Source organism: Polyodon spathula, chromosome 8, assembly GCF_017654505.1.
Source record: "Polyodon spathula isolate WHYD16114869_AA chromosome 8, ASM1765450v1, whole genome shotgun sequence".
NCBI lineage: Eukaryota > Metazoa > Chordata > Actinopteri > Acipenseriformes > Polyodontidae > Polyodon > Polyodon spathula.
Window position 1 is genome coordinate 16,302,400 of NC_054541.1, and position 23,512 is coordinate 16,325,911.

At 42.4% G+C, this 23,512-nt stretch overlaps 1 protein-coding gene across 2 annotated transcripts in view; it reads left to right on the forward strand.

The window, feature by feature from the left end:
- Positions 1 to 23,512, forward strand: part of LOC121319518 (synapsin-3-like) — a 223,186-nt gene that overhangs the window by 169,415 nt on the left and 30,259 nt on the right. For both annotated transcript variants that reach the window (XM_041257035.1, XM_041257036.1), the window contains exons 8-10: positions 13,148 to 13,290; positions 18,686 to 18,760; positions 23,287 to 23,389. In XM_041257035.1, coding sequence (XP_041112969.1) covers positions 13,148 to 13,290; positions 18,686 to 18,760; positions 23,287 to 23,389 — 321 coding nt within the window. The remainder of the gene's footprint in view (positions 1 to 13,147; positions 13,291 to 18,685; positions 18,761 to 23,286; positions 23,390 to 23,512) is intronic.

The following is a 23,512-nucleotide window of genomic DNA, read 5'->3' on the forward strand; positions in this document are numbered from 1 at the left end:
AAATTAAAAAAGTTTGCTTACTATACCAGAATCTAAATCATTAATGTAGATTAGGAACAGCAAAGCACCTAATACTGATCCCTGTGATACTCCACTGGTTACCACACTCCATTCTGCGGTTTCACCTCTAATCAGTACTTTCTGTTTTCTACTTGTTAACCACTCCCTAATCCATGTACCTGTGTTTCCTTGAATCCCTACTGCATTCAGTTTGAGAAGTAATCTTTTATGCAGGATTTTGTCAAAAGCTTTCTGGAAATCTAAATAAACCATGTCATATGCGTTGCAATTATCCATTATCGATGTTGCATCCTCAAAAAAATCGAGCAGGTTAGTTAGACACGATCTCTCTTTACTAAAACCATGTTGACTGTCTCCCAGGATACTGTTACCATATAGGTCATTTTCCATTTTGGATCTTATTATAGTTTCCATAAGTTTGCATATAATAGAAGTCAGGCTTATTGGTCTGTAGTTACCTGGTTCAGTTTTGTTTCCCTTTTTATGGATTGGTATTACGTTTGCAATTTTCCAGTCTGTCGGTACAACCCCTGATTCAAGAGACTGTTGCATGATCTTGATAAGTGGTTTGTAAATAACTTCTTTCATTTCATTGAGTACTATTGGGAGGATCTCATCAGGCCCAGGGGATTTGTTTATTTTAAGAGCTCCTAGTCCCTTTAACACTTCTGCCTCGGTTATGCTAAAGTTATTTAAAACTGGATAGGAACTGGTTGACATGTGGGGTATGTTGTCTGTATCCTCCTTTGTAAAAACTTGTGGAAAGTAATCATTTAATATATTTGCTATTTTTTTCCTTCATCTATGATTTTGCCATTTGTATCTCTTAGACATTTAACCTCCTCTTTGAATGTTCTCTTGATGTTGTAATATAGGAAAAACATTTTGGAATTGGTTTTAGCCCCCTTAGCAATGTTCATTTCTATCTCTCTCTTGGCCTTTCTGACTTCCTTTTTGACTTGCGTTTGCAGTTCCGTGTACTCTTTCCGTGTACTTTGTTTTTGGTCCTTTTTTAATGCTCTGTAAAGTGCCTTTCTTCGCTGAATATATTTTTTAATTAATCTATTAAACCATTTTGGCAATTTAGTTTTACATTTAGATTTGTCTACTTTAGGGATGTAATTGTTTTGCTACATTTTTGAAGAACAGCCATCGTTTTTCTGTGGATGTTTTCTCTATTTTACTCCAATCTACTTCTGTTAGTCTCTGTTTCATACCTTCATAGTTTGTTTTTCTAAAATTGTAAACCTTAGCTTTACATTACTTTTGGGGTTTTAAAAAGCACTTCAAATGAGATCATGTTGTGGTCTGAATTTGCTAATGGTTCTCTGACCTCTGTTTTAGTTATTCTGTCTTTGTTATTTGAAAAGACTAAATCAAGGCATGCCTCCCCTCTAGTCGGTGCCTTGACAAATTGTGTTAGGAAGCAGTCATTTGTCATTTCCACCATTTCAATTTCGTCCGTCGTGCTCCCCACCAGGTTTTCCCATTTTATATGGGGGAAATTGAAATCCCCCATTAGTATGGCTTCTCCTTTGCTACATGCATTTCTAATGTCATTGTATAACAGATTATTTTGCTCACCATCTGAAACTGGCGGTCTATAGCATGTTCCTATTATTATGCCCTTTGAATTTTTGTCCGTTATTCTGACCCATATTGATTCAGCTTTATTTTTTTTGTCCAGGTTTAACTCCTGGGCTTCAAGTCTGTTTCTTATGTATAGTGCTACCACCTCTTCTGTCCTGCCTGTCTTTCTTATACAGTGTATACCCACAAATATTATTTTCGTCCCCATAACTCTCAGACAACCAAGTTTCTGTAACACCTATCACATCATAGTTACTTGTTAGTGCATTAGCTTCAATTTCTAAAATTTTGTTTCTGATACTTCTAGCATTTAGATAAACACATTTAATGGTTGTCTTACCTGAGTTGTTGTCCTTGTTTTGATGCGGTCTCCCTTCTGTTTTTTTTGTTGATTTTTCCCCCCTTGCTTTCTAGTTTAAATGCTTCTGAACCTGCTCGAGGATCTTTTCTCCAAGTAGGTTGGTTCCCTTTTTATTTAAGTGCAGTCCGTCCCGTCTATACAGATAGTCCTTGTTGTCTGGAAAAGGTTACAAAGCCATTTCTAAGGCTCTGGGGCTCCACCAAACCACAGTCAGAGTCATATTGTCCAAATGGAGAAAGTTTGGGACAGTAGTGAATCTTCCTAGGAGTGGCCGTCCTGCCAAAATCTCTTCAAGAGCAAGGTGCAAAATCTATATGGTGTTAACTGCTACACTGCTGTTGAAATTGCTGCACTAATAGTTATGTCTACTAGAGTTATGCTGCTATGCTTTGGAGACGAAGTGGTAAAGTCATTCCCATTATTTTATTTTAATTTTATGTTTTTACTGGCAAGATGAAATTCAGAAGGTGTCCAGGTGTCCTTTTTCTGACAGCTGGTGAAATGTGACTTTGTGAGGTTAATGTCAGTAAATGTTTTTCTTCTTGTATTTTAATTTTCTTGCTCTTTTAAAAACATTTGTTTAAATTATTTTGTTATTGTTGTCACTGCAGTGATATATATACACTCACACTTTATTGTAAGTAAATATGTAGGTGTCTTGCAGCATGCATTGTTAACTGAAATATACTCATGCAAGTTGTTATGCAAATGAAATGCCTGATGTATTTATTCAGTTTCAGTCACAATAATGGATGGACAGAGTCTGATAGATATTGTAAGTAGGCGAGCATCTGGTTATATATGGAGTCCCTTGATACAACCGCTGTTCGTGCCCTACTGCATTGGAATATGAGCGAGTTGCCATTCTTTCTAGAAGCCTGGCTGCTGTGCTGCTGTGAAAGGATGTGGGAGATCCAGGACGCAGCTCCAGAGTGCTCCCCTCACTGCTCATGGCTCATAGGAATGCCAGGAATTCCATTCGGATCTTATTGCCGTTTCATCTGTTCAGATGTTTTTGCATTTCCTGAAAGGCAGTCTGACCTCTTTTTATATGGGGATTTTTTTTTTTTTTTAAATGGGACTATTTTTTCTTAAATAACATTACTGTGTAAAAACAATTATCAAGCATTGAAGCCGACACTACATAGTAATTCCTGAGCACTTCACAGTGAAGAAAATCAAACTAGCTGGCGCTTATCTGATCCAGCTACGACAATATCTATCAATTGTTAGAACTTTGTTCATTTTTCATCTTTTGAGGGGGGTTTGTAACTTAGCTTGTGGGCTGTGCATCTCTAACAGTATGGAGGCTAGACGTGGAGTGGCGAGCACGCAAGCCACAAACAAGCATCTTAACCACTATACAAAAGAGCCAGGTTCATCTGCAGGAGTGGCTATAGAGCTGTTTTCAATCCCATCTTACCAACAGGCATTACACAACACTTCCTATTACTCAGAAGCCAAAGGGGGTGCCTTATAAATAATCAATGGACAGATTTAGTCATCCCGACAGACCATGCTAAATACTCCTGTTTTGGTGTGCAGGGAACCTAGATATTGATTTATATTTACACGATCAGAACATTGACTAGAACTCTCAGTGTTCTTACAGGTTTAATTCTGTTGTACCTCAGATTCATAGTTCCCTTCATTGAGATTGCAGGGAGGATCGGACTGTCTGTTTCACCCCAATGCTGCCCTCCACAATGTTAATGCTATTACACAACACCAGCACGAAGATTCTGCAATGATTTTATTACACAATGTGCAAAACATTCTGTCTGGTGTCTACAGGGAAGGGTGTGGGAGAAATGGAAAGTCCTAAACAATCTTCCAGAACAAATCAAAGTTCATATTCGTGGTTTTTAATTGCGGTCGTTTTGAGGGAAACCTCATGGGAAAAGGGGGCCTGCTGCTTTTAGCCTTTGATAAAATAAATACAAAAGCATAGTGGTTGGATGCTTTAGGATTTAAAAATCCAGTTTCAATGTATACTGGCCCTTTTTATATGAAATGCATTTTATAAAATATCTTGTGATTTTTGCCAATACACCCAAGTGTACATCATAATTCCTTCAAGGGTTTCTTGAGATAGAATAATCAGGATAACACTAGCTGTTCCCAATATTGAATTACAGACATGCTACAGGTACACTTTTGGTGTATTTCATTTATTATAAACCTTGTTGACAACATGACAAGCTACTGTATATGTCATGTTTCGTCAATTTCTCTGGGGTCATTTCTTGTTATTCATGTACTGGCAGTAGCAGGTATTATTATTGAAAAACTGACTTCAGACTACTGGGCATCCTCAGTGTTATTATCTACAGGCGACACCTTCAGTCTTATTATCAGTAAATAGTGATGTACCTACTGATCAATACATGATCAATGTAAAACTCAGGAGTCCATAGGAACATTATAGCTTGCTATCTGTAATACTGCTAATAATAATTATTCACTCTGTCCTGCTGTAAGTACAAATGTATTGTCCACATGTTTTTGTTTTTTTTGTGTTATTTCTTTTAACACCAATATGCAGTATATAACTTCTTTATTAATTCAGATTTCTGTGTTTTGGATCAGTATGTCAAGCAGCACTCCCATCTTACTGTTTGTTTTCTTCAGTATATCAATATTAAACAAGAACAACATTTGGAAACAAAATAGTCTTGAAATCCCTTCAATGTTCTGTTTGCATCAGAAACAGCAAAGCTTACAAATTATTTATATTCCTGTAACAGGGAGAGATCTGTGCTGACTCTGCTGGCGTGTTCACGGGCTGCAGGAAGAGGGCGGCAGTCGCCCAACAACCGCCTGTGAGTCATGGCAGTGACACGGGGAGGTGGGAAAGTGTGAGTGTGGACTTTCCCCCTCTCTGAATGGCTGAGAGGCGGGTCTTGGGTGATTGTCGGTCCTATAAAATAACGCTCTGTTGTTTCCTCAGGTCTGCCCACTTAGACGCGCTAAGGGTGCGGACACTTTGATTCAGGACCGGGAATCAGCGAGACAGAGAGAGAGCGGGGAACCCTTGGGCAGACCCCGGCGTATTGTGAAAGAGCAGGCGAGATAGCCGACAGAGTAGGACGGTGATCCGGGTCGTGCGGGTAGCGGCGACCGGGATAACGCTGCCGAGTGCAGCACCTTTTATTTGTAGTTTTATTACTGTTTTATTTTCCCTTGTTCTTTTCGCCTTCTGTTTTCATTATTATTTCTTTGAGCACCTGCGAGTGCATTTGCAGGTCGTGTACCAGCTGTGGTATTTCCGTGGTGCTGTCTATCATCGTTGATAGGCAGCCCACGGTCAACAGTGCCCTCTACCGGAGAGAAAAAAATACAAGGAAAGGAAAAGAGCCGGCCTGAAATAAAACTGGGCACCTGTGTGGTGTTTCCCAAATACACCTGTCTGTCTCCTTGTCAGTGAATTACCCACACCCCTTCCACACGTGGTGTCAGAAGTGGGATTCACTGGCACTGCCCCAAGCAGTGCAGCTATAGAAGGAGCAGACGAGCCATGGATGCTACGCAGTTTGCGGCGATGATGGACCTCCTGCGCCAGACGCTCACCGCAGCAGTGCAGGGGGCGGCAAGACCCGCAGCTCCAGACCCCCAGTTGCAACGCCCCACAAAAATGACGGCCGAGGATCGACCTGACGCCTATTTGGAGGTGTTTGAAGCTATGGCGACCTCGGCCGGGTGGGATCCAGCCCGGTGGGCTAGTTACCTGCTTCCTCAGCTCACGGGGGAGGCGCAAGCAGCAGCGAGAACGCTGTCCCCGGAACGGATGATGGATTACCCCACGCTGAAAACCGTCATCCTTAATCGCGTGGGGGCCACACCGGAGGGGTATCGGAAGAAATTCCGAGAGGAGCAGTTTGCGGTAGGGGAGCACCCACGAGCCATCGCCCACCGTCTGAAGGATTACGCACTGGGTTGGTTGAACCCGGAGCTGAACACCAAAGCCAGGGTGGTGGAGATGATCGTGGTGGAGCGCTTCCTGGAATGTCTAGCCCCGGAACCTCGGCTGTGGGTCCAGCGACAGGCACCAGACACGCTGGACCGGGCGGTCGAACTTGCCTAGCAGTATCAGGCAGCGGAACCAACGCCTGCGAAACTGCCCGGGAGGAGTGCGGCTACTGGATCGTCCCCTCAACTGGCCCCAGAAAGGGCGAAAGGACTGGGGGGAAGGGCTAGTCCAGAATTTGGTCGGGGGGTGTCGGCGGGAGCTCCTGGCCCGGGAACTGGGGCAGGGTGGGGATACCCACAGGCTGCTGCAGTGTCGGACCGGGGTTTTGCGCGGACGCCTTATCGGCGGGCCCCTTTTATGGCTCCAGTGTTTCCCCCTCTTTCCAAAACTTCGGGGAGAGAAACCAGCCCACCGAGGTGTTGGACGTGCAGGGAGGTGGGCCACCTCTCCCGGGACTGCCCCGTGATGGAGTGTGACCTCAGCCGACCAGGTAGGCACGTTCAATTACCTCAGTCGCTTCAGCACACGGGTTTTGTTATTCCTGTGACAGTGGATGGTACAAAAACCCAGGCTCTCCTGGATTCAGGGTGTGGTCAGTCTCTAGTACAGGAGAGCTTAATCTCACCGGGGCATAAACGTATATTGGGACGGGTGCATATTAAATGTATTCATGGGGATGTCAGCTCCTATCCCAAGATAAGTGTGTGTATGACTATTGGCCAGCAGGTGACGCAGGTGCAGGTAGGATTATGTCCTCGATTGCCGGTACCAGTAGTTCTGGGACGGGACTGTGAGCAGTTTAAAGATTGGTTGGCTGCTCTGACAGCCCTGTCTTCTTTATTGGCTAAGAAAGAGGAAGTAATTGGAGAGATTTTTCCCTTTCGCGATCCAGAATGGTTTTGCCATAGATTTAAACCCCGTAAAACTAAACGGGAGCGTCGGATCGCTAAGAATGAGGGCTGGCAATGGAGGGAGTCGGAGAAGTTTCAGGTGGGGGCGGTTGGTGAAGAGTCCGGGGGGGAGGTCGCGGAGCCAGCGCAGGGGTCTGGCTCGGCTGCCTCTGCTCGGGACCGACCTGACCCCGAGTTGGAAGCCATGGGAGCTGATTTCTTAGCTCGCTCCCGTGACTTCCGACTCGAGCAAGGGCGTGACGACGTGCTGGGCAGGCTCTTTGACCAAGCAGCGGTGGTTAATGGTCGGGTGGTCGAGCCCAGACGCGCCGCCACGTACCCCCACTTTGAAATTGATCGAGACCTACTGTACCGTGTTGATAAATTACCCCAGACCGGTGAAGTGCGTCATCAGTTGCTCATTCCTCAGCCCTTTAAGGAGGATTTGTTGCAGCTGGCTCACGCTATTCCCCTGTCTGGTCATTTGGGAAGGGATAAAACTAAAGCAAGGCTTGTGTCACGGTTCTTCTGGCTGGGGCTGGATGGCGATGTTAAGCGGTTTTGTGAGCGTTGTGGGGAATGTCAGAAGGCCAGCCCTAGAGCCGTTCCACGAGCCCCTCTGGTGCCTTTGCCCCTAGTGGAAGCTCCGTTTGAGCGTATTGGGATGGACATAGTTGGGCCACTAGAAAGGAGTGCGGCAGGATACACCCACCTACTTGTCATTCTGGATTACGCTACGCGTTATCCAGAGGCAATTCCCCTCCGATCTATGTCCGCTAAGTCTGTTGCCAACGAGCTTGTGAAGGTTTTCTCCCGGGTGGGGATTCCCAAGGAGATACTAACCGATCAAGGCACCAATTTTATGTCCCGGCTAATCCGCGGAACATGTAAGCTTTTGGGAATTAAGACCATTAGGACCTCTGTGTTTCATCCTCAGACAGACGGTTTGGTGGAACGCTTTAATAAGACCCTTAAGAACATGTTGCGCAGATTTATTCGTAGTGATGTGCGTTACTGGGACCAGCTGATTCCTCCCCTTCTCTTTGCGATCAGAGAGGTTCCCCAGGCTTCCACGGGGTTTTCACCATTCGAGCTGCTGTATGGGCGGAGACCCCGGGGCGTGCTCGATCTGGTCAGAGAGATGTGGGAGGAGCAGCAGGACAATTCGACCAATACAGTCCGGTATGTGTTGGACCTGCGCAAACGTCTTGAGTCTGTTGGGAAATGGGCGCATGACAATTTGCAGCAGGCGCAGCACAGACAGGAGACACAATATAACCGAGGAGCCCGGTTGCGCACATTTCAGCCGGGGGATAAGGTACTTCTATTATTACCCAGTTCTGAGTCGAAACTCTTGGCTAAGTGGCAAGGACCCTTTGAGGTTACACGCCAGGTTGGGAAGGTGGACTATGAGATCTGCCAGCCGGAGCGACGGACAGAGAAACACATTTACCATATCAATCTCTTAAAGCCTTGGTTACAGCCAGAGGCGTTGTTAGTGGCGCATGCAGATGACGTCACGGACCTGGGACCTGATCTTTCTGTGTTGGCAAGAAAAGGATCGGTACAGATTGCTGAGAATCTGACACCAACGCAGAAATGTCAGGCTCACGGTCTGGTGGCGGAGTTTCCTGACGTGTTCTCTTCCGTCCCGGGGCAGACTCGAGTAGCCCATCATCACATTGATATTGAGCCGGGGGCGCTAGTTCGCCAGAGGCCGTACCGTATACCTGAGCGTAAAAGACAGGTAATAAAAGCGGAAATTGACGAAATGCTGAGACTGGGGGTAATAGAAGAGTCCCAAAGTGACTGGAACAGTCCGATCGTTTTAGTCGATAAGCCAGACGGGTCAACTCGATTTTGCATTGATTTCAGACGAATCAATGAGAAATCGAAATTTGACGCTTATCCGATGCCCCGAGTAGATGAGTTGCTGGAGCGTCTAGGCACGGCTCATTTTATGACGACACTGGATTTAACGAAGGGGTACTGGCAGATACCCCTGACTCCGGAATCTAGAGAGAGGACGGCGTTTTCGACTCCCTTCGGGTTGTACCAATTCAGGACCATGCCCTTTGGGTTGCACGGAGCCCCCGCCACTTTCCAGCGGATGATGGATCGCATCTTGCGGCCCCATCAGCAGTACGCCGCTGCTTACATAGATGACGTGGTTATCCACAGTGAGGATTGGCCGAGTCATCTGTGTAAGGTAGCGGCGGTGCTGCAATCCTTGCGGGAGGCGGGGCTCACTGCTAACCCAAAGAAGTGTGCCATTGGGAAGAGTGAGTCGGAGTATTTGGGGTATCGAGTAGGGGGCGGCCAGATCAGACCGCTAGTTGCTAAGGTGAAAGCCTTGGCTGACTGGCCGGTTCCTACAACCAAAACCCAGGTGCGCTCTTTCTTGGGACTAGCGGGCTATTATAGAAAGTTCATCCCGAGTTTCGCTACGCTCGCTGCTCCCTTGACAGACCTCACCCGGAAGGCTGCCCCAAATACGGTTCAGTGGACGGAGTCGTGCCAGAGGGCCTTTCTCGCCTTGAAGCGGAGGCTGTGTAGTAAGCCAGTACTATGCAGCCCGGATTTTGGTAAGAGGTTCACCCTGCAGACGGATGCGTCAGAGACAGGTCTCGGGGCAGTGTTGTCGCAGGAGGTTCGGGGAAGCGAGCACCCAGTCCTGTATATCAGCAGGAAGCTCCTTCCCCGCGAGAAAAATTATAGCACCATCGAGAAGGAGTGTCTCGCGGTAAAATGGGCAGTCGAGTCACTCCGGTACTACCTCCTGGGGCGACACTTCACCCTGGTTACAGATCATGCCCCCTTAGCATGGCTTCACCGGATGAAAGATAGCAATGCCAGAATCACGCGGTGGTACTTGGCCTTGCAGCCCTATGCCTTCAGGGTAGTCCACCGAGCAGGAAAGCTGCATCAAAACGCAGACTTTTTCTCTCGGGAAGGCATGGGGGTGTAAGATTTTCGAATGAACCGGTGGTGTCATTCTGAGGGGAAGGATATGTAACAGGGAGAGATCTGTGCTGACTCTGCTGGCGTGTTCACGGGCTGCAGGAAGAGGGCGGCAGTCGCCCAACAACCGCCTGTGAGTCATGGCAGTGACACGGGGAGGTGGGAAAGTGTGAGTGTGGACTTTCCCCCTCTCTGAATGGCCGAGAGGCGGGTCTTGGGTGATTGTCGGTCCTATAAAATAACGCTCTGTTGTTTCCTCAGGTCTGCCCACTTAGACGCGCTAAGGGTGCGGACACTTTGATTCAGGACCGGGAATCAGCGAGACAGAGAGAGAGCGGGGAACCCTTGGGCAGACCCCGGCGTATTGTGAAAGAGCAGGCGAGATAGCCGAGAGAGTAGGACGGTGATCCGGGTCGTGCGGGTAGCGGCGACCGGGATAACGCTGCCGAGTGCAGCACCTTTTATTTGTAGTTTTATTACTGTTTTATTTTCCCTTGTTCTTTTCGCCTTCTGTTTTCATTATTATTTCTTTGAGCACCTGCGAGTGCATTTGCAGGTCGTGTACCAGCTGTGGTATTTCCGTGGTGCTGTCTATCATCGTTGATAGGCAGCCCACGGTCAACAGTGCCCTCTACCGGAGAGAAAAAAATACAAGGAAAGGAAAAGAGCCGGCCTGAAATAAAACTGGGCACCTGTGTGGTGTTTCCCAAATACACCTGTCTGTCTCCTTGTCAGTGAATTACCCACACCCCTTCCACAATTCCATATAAAAGTTTTACTAAAAAAAGTTTACTACAGCATTTTTGTAGTTTTCCCATGCTGTTCCCATGGTTATACTATGCGTTTACCATAGTTTACACTGAATTGCCATGTTCATTAATATGCTTTACAATACCTCTCCTGGCTTTAAAATGGTTACCTGTACCATGCTTTCACTATGCTTTATTACACTTTGCTTTTACTATTGAGAACTTGTATACAGGGGTAAAGTTTATAGAGGGACACAGTGGCAAAAAAGCTGTCCTTACAGAGATAACACGAAAGTGTCTTGTCAGGACACTGCATTCTGATTGGCCATCGTATTATTGTTAATAAAACAATGGATAAGCCTCTCCCTGTACCAAAACCCTAACCTTAAGGTCAGTATCCTATACTGCAGTCATTACACGTCTAAAGTAGTTCATGTTTGGCAGTGAGTAAACGTTTTTGTTAAAAAAAGTGACCGGAGGTCCTCACCTGAGGAACATTTTGTGGTACCTTTGTAACCACTGCGGCAAAAAGAAATTTCCAATGGGAATGGGAAGTGTGCGGCTAAAACTACCTTCAGGAGATGCAAACAAACTGGAAAGCCAACAAGCACTCCGTGAAATAGAGTGCACAGATAAATAAACTGAAGAAGCCGTCCTGAAACACATTTTAGAGTGAAACTGAACATGATTGTGAGACACCACAACTTGAAATCAAAAAGGATTTCAGCTGAAAGCGATAGGCGCCTCGCAGCAGTTATAAAAAACACAAAGGTGTTTGAGAACTCTCTCATCTGATTTGAAACATTTGATGATTGCATGTGAAAAATTTGTAAGCAAGCCACAATCATTTTGTTTTACTTCATTGTTTTTATAAAATAGAAAAACAGTAATATGTGGACCTAGAAATTGAATGAATTAAAAATGCTATGGCAATAGCAAAACCTAGAATAGAGAAAGGCAAAAATAGAGTGCAAATGAATGTGAACAAACACACATTTTATTAAACTACCCACTACCATTACCTACCCCTTAGAAAATTGTCCCATAATAAAAGCTTAGCAAAGTGTGATGAAGCATATTCATAGCATGACAAACCATGGTAAACTATGATAAATGCATAGTTAAACCATTGGAAAAGCATGGGGAAAAATTGACAATGTACATTTATTGTGCCAAACTTTTATAAGCGACAGCATATGAGGAATTTAATTTGTGTTTGTGATTGGATATGTGATGGGGCATTAATAGCACCACATTAGCCCAGTTAAGAAAGAGAAAAGGTACACAGTGGCGCTAAAGAGTATTTAAATAATTTGTTCTGACAGTTTGGACGGCATATACAAACCATTGCACTAATTGAACTAATTGGTGCAAATTAAATAATCTGTCAAGCTATTTAGAAGGCCAATTTTAAGGGCATATTAGTAACGGCCAAACATGCAGTGAAGTCAAAAGTTTACATGCCACAATGGAAATTTAGAATTTCTAGAAATTTCTCGAAAACAAATACTTGAAGGAAAAATCTTTTGTAGCAAAAGTTTTGCTTTTATGGGGAAGGAAAAAAGTTAGAAGAAAGAGATGTCTACAAGTGTTTATTTCAGCAATTTTTTGGACAACTCCAAAAATGCTAATTCAAGGTATTCATACCCTGACAAGGAAAATGAAATTAATAGCTAGCTGAGGCACCTTTAGCAATAATAACCTCTTTTAAACTATTAGTATATTTGTCAATTAACTTTTGGCATGATTCTTTAGTGATTTTTGACCATTCTTCTACGTAAAATCAATCCCATTCAAATTCCGAGGACTTCTCTTGTGCACAGTTCTTCAACTCTTATCAAAGGTTCTCAATCGGATTTAGATCAGGACTTTGACTAGGCCATTCCAGAACCTTGATTGTATTCTTCTTTAACCCTTCTGAAGTAGATTTTGATGTGTGCTTTGGATCGTTGTCATGTTGGAATGTCCAGTTGCTCTTTTAAACTAAGTTTTGTAGCGGAGGGGACTTTTCTAGAATTAGGTTCTGCATTATCATATTGAAATTTCTAGCATCAAATGGTATTAATACTTTTTAATTAGCATTTGAGTTTTGCTAAAAAAAATGTTTGCTGAAATAAATCATAGACATCTATTTCTTGTAACTTTTCTTCCTCATTCACGAAAGCAAAACTTTTGCTACAAAAGATTTTTCCAAAAATTCTTAGTTTTTGAGAAATTTGTAAAAATTATAAATTTCCATTCGGGTATGTAAACTGTCGACTACAACTGTGTTTGTGTGTATGTATGTATGTATGTATGTATGTATGTATGTATGTATGTATGTATGTATATATATGATGAAGCCTGCCTCACAACTTCCAAAAAGGATCACATTGCAGTCCCACATGACTAGAAAGTGTCACTGTCTTTATTAAAGATCCCACTTTTTTAGAAAGGTACACACTATATAAATGGTATATAAACTATATAATTTTAACATTATATCGTGACCTCTCGTCGTTGTGTACATAGGAGAGATAAGGAAATGCCCAGACCTCTCATCCAAGGCACTAAAGAGGTTTAACAGTGGATTCATTCCTGACTGATTCTCTGTTGGCTCTTGCAGGTGAAGGTGGAGAATCATTACGATTTCCAAGATATAGCCAGCGTGGTGGCTCTAGCGAAAACCTATGCTACCATCGAGCCTTACATCGACTCCAAGTACGACGTCCGGATCCAGAAGATAGGCAACAATTACAAAGCTTACATGTAAGTACTTCAGTTTCTCTAGAATGGTACAAGAAAACAAATGAACCTGCTGAGCATTTCATTCTTCATCCCTTGTACCTTTCTTTACTAATAAACCACAAAGAATAACACATGGCGGTGTGTGCAATTGTCCAGTGATACAGGGCTACACAAGCTGTCTTCGCTCAAGGTGTCGTGTCGTGTGTGTGTGTGTGTGTGTGTGTGTGTGTGTGTGTCCATGACATTAGCCATCCTGACCGGCCCGCACCTGAAATTTAGATTGTCATCATATTAGTGAGCAAGGCTGTGAGTTTGTACTGGCAGAGGTACTTGTGCTTTCAATACTCTCTGACTGCAAATGCAATGTAAACCTGCCTGGTAAGGTAAGCGTGAGGGGTATAGTTTATTTTATTTATGTCGGGGGAAGAAAATATATCATAACATTAGCAGAAATCCTGTATATTTATTTTTATTTTTAATTTAAAAAAAAAAGTTATTATAAAGTGAATTAGTATAATTGATTATTTTCTTCTCCTTACAATCACCCCCTCTTGTTGTATAACGGTACACACTGTTAGTGTGGACATGCGCAGGCATCAATGTTACATCTGAAATAGCCCCAAGCACCTGGCAGCAGCGTTTGTGTAAATCGATTGATCCCCAGGGGTGGGGGACACCTCTCTGTCAGGGTCATTTGGGAGAGAACATTTCTGTATGTGCTGCGACTCCCTGGAACCATCTCGTGGCCTCCCAGGGGTCCCCCGGTCGCAGTTTGGAAGCCATTGCTGTAATATACCACTCTCTGGTGTGGTGAGGCTGGAGGCAAAACTATTTCATTAACCATCCTGGAGTAGTCTTTCTGTAAAGTTACTTTAGCAAAGAACTATTTAAAAGAAAAACATATTAGGACCCCTCAAATCCACACTAATAAAACACACCTGCACCCAGTCAGGTGCAACACCAAAAACAACAACACAGTGTAAACGAAAGATAAGTGATGGGGTACAAAGCCAGCCTCAGACCCCTTGCTTTACTTGACAGTGATTACAGAGCAGCTCACAGGAAAGGGATGCTCGGAGATCTGAGAGGGGATTTGAAACACAATCCAGCGTGAAAATAGAGAGGAGTGAAAGAGCAAGCTAATCCACAAGCTTACATTGATGTACAGGGAGCTGTCGTGTCCACAGGAACACGATAAAGAATTCAGAGAGCAGCCCGTGGCCCCACGTTTGTACTTTGGAGCTCAGCAGGGATTTAGCCAGTCTTCAAAGCATCGGCCAGGGTGTAGAAAGTCGCCTTGATATCAGGTAAGCTCACAAGCTTAGCCAGGGAAGATATATGGAACTGCAGAAGCATAAAAACAGTTGCTGTGGAAAAGATTACAAGCTGACAGCTGTTCTGAAACCGCTCTTTAATCATAGTTTTAGCATGATACAAAATGAGAAATAAACAACTTGATACTGCTTAAGACGCCTTATATTTAGAGTTTCTGATTTTTGGTTTTAACCAATAAAAAAATGATAAAACACCCTGTGGAAGGGTGGTGGGTAATTCACTGACACACGGGAGACAGAAGGGTGTACTTGAAACACCGCACAGGTGCCCAGTTTTAGTTACTGTTTTGTTTGGTACTTGTGATAAATTATTTTAGCCCACAGTGGGTGCTGTTTCCTGTGGCCTGAATACCAATGATGGTAAACAAGTCCACAGGTAAACAGATACTCGGGCGCTTTCACAAGTGCTCTGAAATAATAACAGTAACAAAAGGTGAAATCAAAAAGAGAAAATAAAACACAGTAATCAAAAAACTACAAAGAAAAAGTGCTGCACTCGGCAGCATTAAGAAACATTAATTTGTTCTGCTATTATTATTATTATTATTATTATTATTATTTATTATTGTACCGTAATTTCTCTCATTTTAATATTATGCCAGTATTACACTTAATCAAACACAAAACTCTAAAAGATAACCACTCCATTAAAGTCACTAACACATGGAGTGCACTCTCTATCTCTACAGTGATTTCTAAGCCCTTGTTTAAGTTTCCGACTGTCACACAGTGATTTAGCATGCCTACCATCTGTTTCAGTTTATTTTATTTCTTTTTTTTTGTTGTTGTTGTTTTAACTGCTCTCTGTAATTTAGGTTAGTGAGAATGTGCTCGACACTAGACATTAAAACTGACAACTTAAAATGATTGGACAGAATTCAGCTGTTACATTTAACATAAAATAATCATGCCAAGGACAGTTCATATACACAAAAGTGTGTTCTACATATAGCAGGCATTTCAGGTGGTTTTGTATGCCCTTGGTAGGTCTCCATTTTAACCCCAAAGACCATGGTACGGACATATCCCTGTGACTGTGATTGAATTTTAGTATTTCTTAATGTTCCAAAACAGTAAAGTACACTTAACAGCTGAAAACAGCACCACTGACAATTTGTAACACTGTAGTGTCTCAAACCTTGCATGACCTGCTCTAAGAACACTGTTCTTGCATGGTTATTTATGACTGTGTTTGTCTTTGTAAGGCTCCTGTTACTCATCAGTGCAATACCCCAACACCGGATTCAGAGTCACACCATTGACCCGTGAAAGCACCAGTCTGCTTCTAGGTTTTTCCACAGAAAAAGGAAAGAAAAAATCCCAATTTACAGCATCATCAATCTAAAAGGCAGCTGGAATCTGCAATGGAGAGTTGGGTTCTCTTTTAATCCCTTCCTGGAGACAACAAGCTGCTACTTTATTTTAGTTTGCCAAAGAAAATGTATGATATAACTGCTAATTTTCTGATACCGTTTGAAAGAAATACGATGATTAAAATGAAAAATTACTTGCAACTAATACCTCGTGCACACAGGCAAGTTACGATGGCTCAGAACCAGCACTGATGCAGCATTTTGGTCTGTGTGAATTGCCTATACCATCACACAGCCGTCATATTTTATACCGTCTCTGAACCACCTTGCGAGTTGATTTGGAGACGCCATGAATCGTCTCAACTCTTGTGTGAAATGCTATGCCGGTACTGTTTACCGGATGTGTTGGGTATTTTTGTCGTCGGTGTTACACCCTTTAATTTTTTTCAAATACAATGGCTAATCAAGAACGAGTTGCACTCACATGATCCCTTTGGCTGTGTGAAAGGGTTATGACGATATTTTACCAGCACAGATTGCACAATTTCGTGCTGTATGAATCTGTAAAGAATGTTTTAAGTAGCAGCATTTTGTGTGAAAGGAGCTTTAGATTATAGGAAACTTGTAGTACTGCTGTGAAAGCAACGTGCAAAATGTTTCAAGTTGCAGTATTTTTTTTCTTCATTTCGAGAGTTTGTGAAATATCGGGAATACCTTCTAGCTTCTAGTTATCCTTTTGCCAGGGTCTTTAGAAGTACCCGCTCTCTCAAGATTTCTTTTTCACACACCATTTTTTGATATCGGGTATAAAAAGATTAATCGATCAATTATTTCCCCTTGTAACAATACAATTGTTTGTTATATAGCTCCTTTCACAACAGAGTTATCACAAAGCATGGTACAATCAAGAATAAGCTAGTCTCAGGGAGTGAGTTCCGGGGTCTGGGTGCATAATTAGAATAAACTCTTCCACCCACAGAGAAAGGAGGAAGGGAGAAACAGAGTAGACCTGAGCTGGAGGAATGCAGAGAGCGGCCTGGAGTGTACAGCGACACCAGCTCACCATGTTCTCTACAAGCCTTATATGTTAGAAGTAGGACCAATTCTGAGCTTTACAGGCAGCCAGTGTTAGGAAGTCAAGACAGGGTTAATGTGCTGTCTTAGTTTGGTACGAGTTCTGTTACAGCAGGGGTGTTCTGTTACTGTGTGGTTGACGTTGAAAACGCTGCTCAGACGTCCAGGTTTCATTGACAGAAGTTACAGTGGTTGCAGTGGCAGGTGGCCACCACTAGGGTAGCAGCAATGGTAGCCTTAGTGCAGGAGGACATACACACCAGTGTACATGAAAATAATTCATACAAAAAATGCTAAACAAAACACCGTTCAAAACAAGTAGGAAATAAAAGTTGCCCTGACCGTGGTCGAGAAAAGTCCCCTAGAAAAGGTCCCACTCCAGGAACAGTTCTCTCTATACTTGGGAGGGATTAACATCCCTTAAGATGTTCCCCTATTGCTTCCAGTACTTTCGATTCTGATATACACACAGTGATCCTAGATATCAGTACAGTTTTTCTTTTATATTTTTCTCACTGTGGTTGACAACGCAGTCGTGAGGATCCTACCACCAAACTCACCTTCCCAGACAGTGTGTATCCCTGCTTGTAGAACAAACTCACCTTCCTAGACAGTGTGTATCCCTGCTTGTAGAACAAACTCACCTTCCCATACAGTATGTATCCCTGCTTGTAGAACAAACTCATCTTCCCAGACAGTCTGTATCCCTGCTTGTAGAACAAACTCACCTTCCCAGACAGTCTGTATCCCTGTTTATAGAACAAACTGGCTTTTCAGCCCCTTTTTAAAGGCAGGTGGTGGGGGTTGATTGATAATCAATTATTCAATCAACACTTGGCCACCTGCTGTACATGAATTTCAATTAGGTAGGGAGGGAATTCTAACCTCCCAGCACTGCCTTATCTAACACAACCTTAGCAAAAACCTTCAAATTAAACAGATTTTCTTTACAAGCAAAACAAAAACATTTGCACGTGTGCCTCGGCCCTGCCAAACCCCTATTAAGGATGCATTAACCCTCCATTACACCCTTTCCTGTGTATAGATGTTATATCCTGTGCACAGAATTTACAGCAGAGCTCTGAAGAGTGGCTCCTACAGTATAGTCTTGTTTTTTGTGGTTTATAATAAATGAATATGTGCACAGTGTGTCTCTTATTATAACAGAAACCATTTCTCACAGATTGACAGAATCCCTTCCCCTGAACAGAACAGGATGACATATCTTACAGTGTAATAATTATCATCAATAGAAATGTAATGGATTTGGAACAAATGTTGCACTGTAGTCCTGATAGGACAGCACAAAGCCTGCTACTGAATATAGAATTGTAAGCAGATTCTTTTCATTGCATGCCCCATACAGCTATAATCAGTGGTGTAGTCCTAAATCTGATGGTACCGGCAAACCACTAAAATATAGATTTTCTTAAACGAGAATTATTATACAAATTCACATTTTATTTGTATATTGAACTTATAGTAACACATATATGGGTAATGCATGTATCTAATTTCTACAATTATTTCCACAAGTGTCTTTTTCCACCTTTAGGTGTCTGTGTGTCAGCGGCAGAATGGTGGGGTCTGAGCTGATTATAGCACTGTGCTCCTGACCCTGTTTGTACAATGAAACAAAATGAACAAAAAGCAAATGAACAGCATGTGTAATTGCTAATTGTCTTGTTTTTTAAGGAGAACCTCCATTTCCGGCAACTGGAAAGCAAACACAGGATCTGCAATGCTGGAGCAGATCGCCATGTCTGATCGGTACGTCTCTTAGATTCTTACTGCAACTGAACCTCAGAGACTCTTCTACTTTTATATTTAACTACAGTGCCACTCATTTCACAGCAAGCCCACCTCCTTGCTTGCATTTCATGGATACACTTCAAAATACAGGTACCTTAACTGGACTGAAACTTCTCTGGATTTATGCAGTCATAAAGGCATTTGTGCACATCAACTCTTTATAAATTTTTTAAAAAATGTGCTGAGAAATAGAAGGCACTTTGTATATGAAATAATGTCTCTACAAGGTCATAAAATAGTTCATAGCGATGGTAAACCAACCACGCATACCTCGCTTAATTGTTGATATTTGTGGAGTCGGGACAGGTCACACACTCAAAAAACTATATTCTTCAAGACATGACCACTGATGTTGTGCAGCAAAATCTTCTTATGTTTTATTTATTTCAATACATTTTGATTTGAACAAAACAAAACACAAAACACAGGGTGTACCCTTTCGACACATTTATGTGTATTGTCTAATTCATTGTTTAATTGTTGGATCTATTATATACTGTGTGTGTGTGTGTGTGTGTGTGTGTGTGTGTGTGTATATATATATATATATATATATATATATATATATATATATATATATATATAGACACACACACACACACATACACTAAAGCTGTTTATGTCTATGGCAGGGAGATACAGCTCCTAAACTAGTCAAAGCACCGGATTTTAGAATTATGAAAGAAAACAAAAGAAAAACTACAGACTCAAGATTTGAATAATGACAATAAGAACCAGTCAGAGGCTATGGAGACCCTCTTTACATTCACACAAGTGTGTTAGTGCATGCTGTAAATATCAGTACAGTACAGATAACTAGAGTTTCACTACACATACTTAATGTATTCACATGCAAAACTATTGCTATTATCTGTATGGATACCCAAGGGCTTGCAGGGCTTATAAGTAAATATCAGTTTTATTCTGTCGATTTGTATCCAGGTAAGCATCCTGTTGTATGCCATAGGGTTGTGTTCAGTCTGGAAAGGGCAACAGTGTTTCATTATTGTATCAGACAATTAAGGGGGCTGCCACATACCAAGATCCTGACAATAGCCATAATCCTGACCTAGGGATAGAGGTAAACAGTCAATGTGGACTGAACCAAGACAACTATATCATCAATCACTCCATCATAAAAATATCAAACTTATAAGAAACAAGGGGTTCAGACTCCACCCTGTTAGGTTTGTTTAGAGCATTTTACGGCACTGGACTGTATCAGAAACCTATCCATAGTTATCCCATGATTACCTTCCTACAAAAAGTGGTTGATACTATCCTCACTAAAAAAGGACATGGCTTAGTCCATCAGGGATCAGATAAACCTCAAGTTACATCGGCAACTTCTTAATACGCATTTAAATAATCTCGTCCACAAGCAATCATCTTAATTGCTGTTTAACACTAGCACAGGGGGCTCCCGAGTGGCGCATCCAGCAAAGGCGCTCCATGTGGATGTGCCCTATAGCCTGGGGATCACAGGTTCAAGTCCAGGCTATGTCACAGCCGACCATGACCAGGAGCCCCTAGGGGGCAGTGCACAATTGGCCAAGCACTACCCCGGTAGGCTCACCGGCACTATAGGTCTGGTGGCCTTGCTGTGGATCTACAGTGCAAACAATGACAGATTTGCAGGAGCACATTTCAGAAGACACATGCTCAAGCCTCCATTCCCCAAGTCAGCAGGGGGGTTGCGAGCAGTGGGCCAAGGATACAGATAACAATTGGGCACACTAAATTGGGGAGAAAACCAGGGTAAAAAAATTGGAGATGACTAAATTTATTTAAAAGAAAAACAATAGCACCATCTCTGTTTTAAAATTACATATTCCTGCTCTGTCACTGCTATGACAAGCTCCCGAACAGTTTCTGTCTGAATAGAAGAACACAGCCTTGAATGTTAGTAGAAGACAAAACACAGATTACAGTAAAACGATCTGGAAGATGCAAATAATGAGCTCCCTGTTTTTTGGTTCACAGACTCCCTAAATACAGTACAGAGTCATCCCTTGCTAATTGGAGGGGGAGTGCCAGCAGTCTAGTAAGCTGATATCCTGAATAATTGATTTCTGCAAGTTTAAATGTCAGAAATTCAAAGTAATTTTAATGGGTACTCCAATTACAATAGTTACTGTAAGTTCTACGAAACAAGTGTTGACTGTTCACATTTTTAACATTAAAGAGATACAACCGATTATTTCAACGCAATTCACTTGGCTCATGAGGGAATTGGTTAAAAAAACAAGGTGCCCCACTGGTAATGTGCCCCCCTCTGAAGGGGTTGTAGAGGCAGTGAACGGTATGTCCTACTTCACATTTTTCCATATAGCTACACTGTACATCCATCTGTAGCTACACTGTACATCCATCTGTATGACACACCTACATTTCTGCATCTCTCTGGAGAATCACTTATCCAACTGTCATTGTATTCACATTTGTTAGTTTAATTATTGAGAATATCAGATTGTGGAGCTTTAGTGGGGTATTTGTCTGTCCATGTATCCGTCCATCTGTACGTCATAGTTATTTCATCTTTTTGCATATCACCGCTTAATTAATTGTGATTTAAAACGACATTTTCTGTACATGCTGTTGATATATGCCACGGGCAACAGCTTTTTTATTTATAAAAATAAAAAAGACGTATCCTGAAACTTGAAAATCATTTGAGGAGGTCCTGGAAAAATCTGACATCCCACAATTTCATATTTGCTTTAGGTTGCAGTTTCCTACAAAATAATTTTCTGAAAATATTTTAAAAAAAAGATGTGTTGGAAAAACTTGATAAACCCACAAACATTTTGCATGCACATATATTCAGTTGGTAATGGGACGCACAGATAGTTTATCTACAGAAAATGTACAGTGGTTCTCAAAAGTATTCACCCCCTTGGACTTTTCCACATTTTATTGTGTTACAACATGGAATCAAAATGGATTTAATTTTGCCACTGATCAACACAAAAAAAGTCCATAGTGTCAAAGTGAAAAATAAAATCTACAAAATTGTTCTAAATTAATTACAAATATAAAACAGAAAATAATTGATTGCATAAGTATTCACCCCCTTTGCTATGACACACCTAAATAAGTTCTGGTGCAACCAATTGTCTTTAGAAGTCACATAATTAGTTCAATGGAGTCCACCTGTGTGCAATTAAAGTGTTTCACATGATTTCAGGTTAAATACACTTTTCTCTGGGATGTTCCACACTTGGTTAGTACATTTCCTAACAAAAACTACATCATGAAGACAAAGGAACATTCAAAGCAAATCCGGAATAAGGTTCTTCAAAAGCACCAATCAGGGGTAGGATATAAGAACATTTCCAAGGCATTGAATATTGCCCGGAGCACAGTAAAGTCCATTATTAAGAAATGGAGAGAATATGGCACAACTGTGAATCTGTCTAGAACAGGCCATCTTCAAAAACTGAGTATCCGGGTGAGAAGGGCACAAGTCAGGGAGGCCACCAAGAGGTCTATGGCAACTCTAAAGGAGTTACAGTCCTCCACGGCTGACCTGGGAGAAACTGTGCATATGGCAACAATAGCCCAGGTGCCTCACAAAACTGGCCTTATGGGAGAGTGGCAAAAAGAAAGCTATTGTTGAAAAAAACTCACATCAAATCTTGGCTAGTTTGCCAGAAGGCATGTGGGAGACTGAGACCAAGTGGAAGAAGATTCTATGGTCTGATGAGACCAAAATAGAACTTTTTGGCCTCAATGCTAAACGCTATGTTTGGCGCAAGCCTAACACCGCACATCATCCTGAGAACACCATCGCTACTGTGAAGCATGGTGGTGGCGGCATGACGCTATGGGGGTGTTTCTCTGCGTCAGGGCCTGGAAAGCTTGTGAAGATAGAGGGCAAAATGGATGCAGCAAAGTACAGAAAAATCCTGGAGGAAAACTGATGAAGTCTGCAAGAGCCAAATAGACTCATAGCTATAATTGCTGCCAAAGGTGCCGCTACCAAATATTGACTCAAGGGGGTGAATACTTATGCAATCAATTATTTTCTGTTTTATAGTTATAATTAATTTAGAACAATTTGTAGATTTTATTTTTCACTTTGACATTATAGACTTTTTTTGTGTTGATCAGTGGCAAAAACTCCTAATCAAATCCATTTTGATTCCATGTTGTAACACAATAAAATTAATACATTTGAGAGCCACTGTAATTATGGGTTATCAGTTTTTAGACATTGGAAAGTGGATGTTGATGCACATTTGCAGTGCTCCGCCCTTTATAAGGCGACACTGTATACCACAGAACCATAGTCATATGCCCATTTGCCCCATAATATCATTCTGCTAGCACTTTCATTCTGAAGGCTTCAGAGCTCTGATTCCTGACTGTAGCGTTATAAAAGGGGAGCACTTACAGACATTTTATTAAGTGCTGCTTTATTTGAAGCTGGGAGCTGTGTGTGGAATTGCTTCTCGCCTGTAAAAACCTCAATTTTCTTGCAGATACCGCATGTGGGCGGATTCCTGCGCTGAGATGTTTGGGGGTCTGGACATTTGTGCAGTGAAGGCAGTCCATGGCAAAGACGGGAAAGACTACATCATTGAGGTAGGGGTTTGCAGCAACCCTGCGTGTATTCTGCCTATTTGAAGAGCCAGAAAGAGCCTGAGACTGATTGCAAAGCACTTTGGAGGTAATGCAGGGTGATGTAAAGATTAAAGGGGAAGTCTC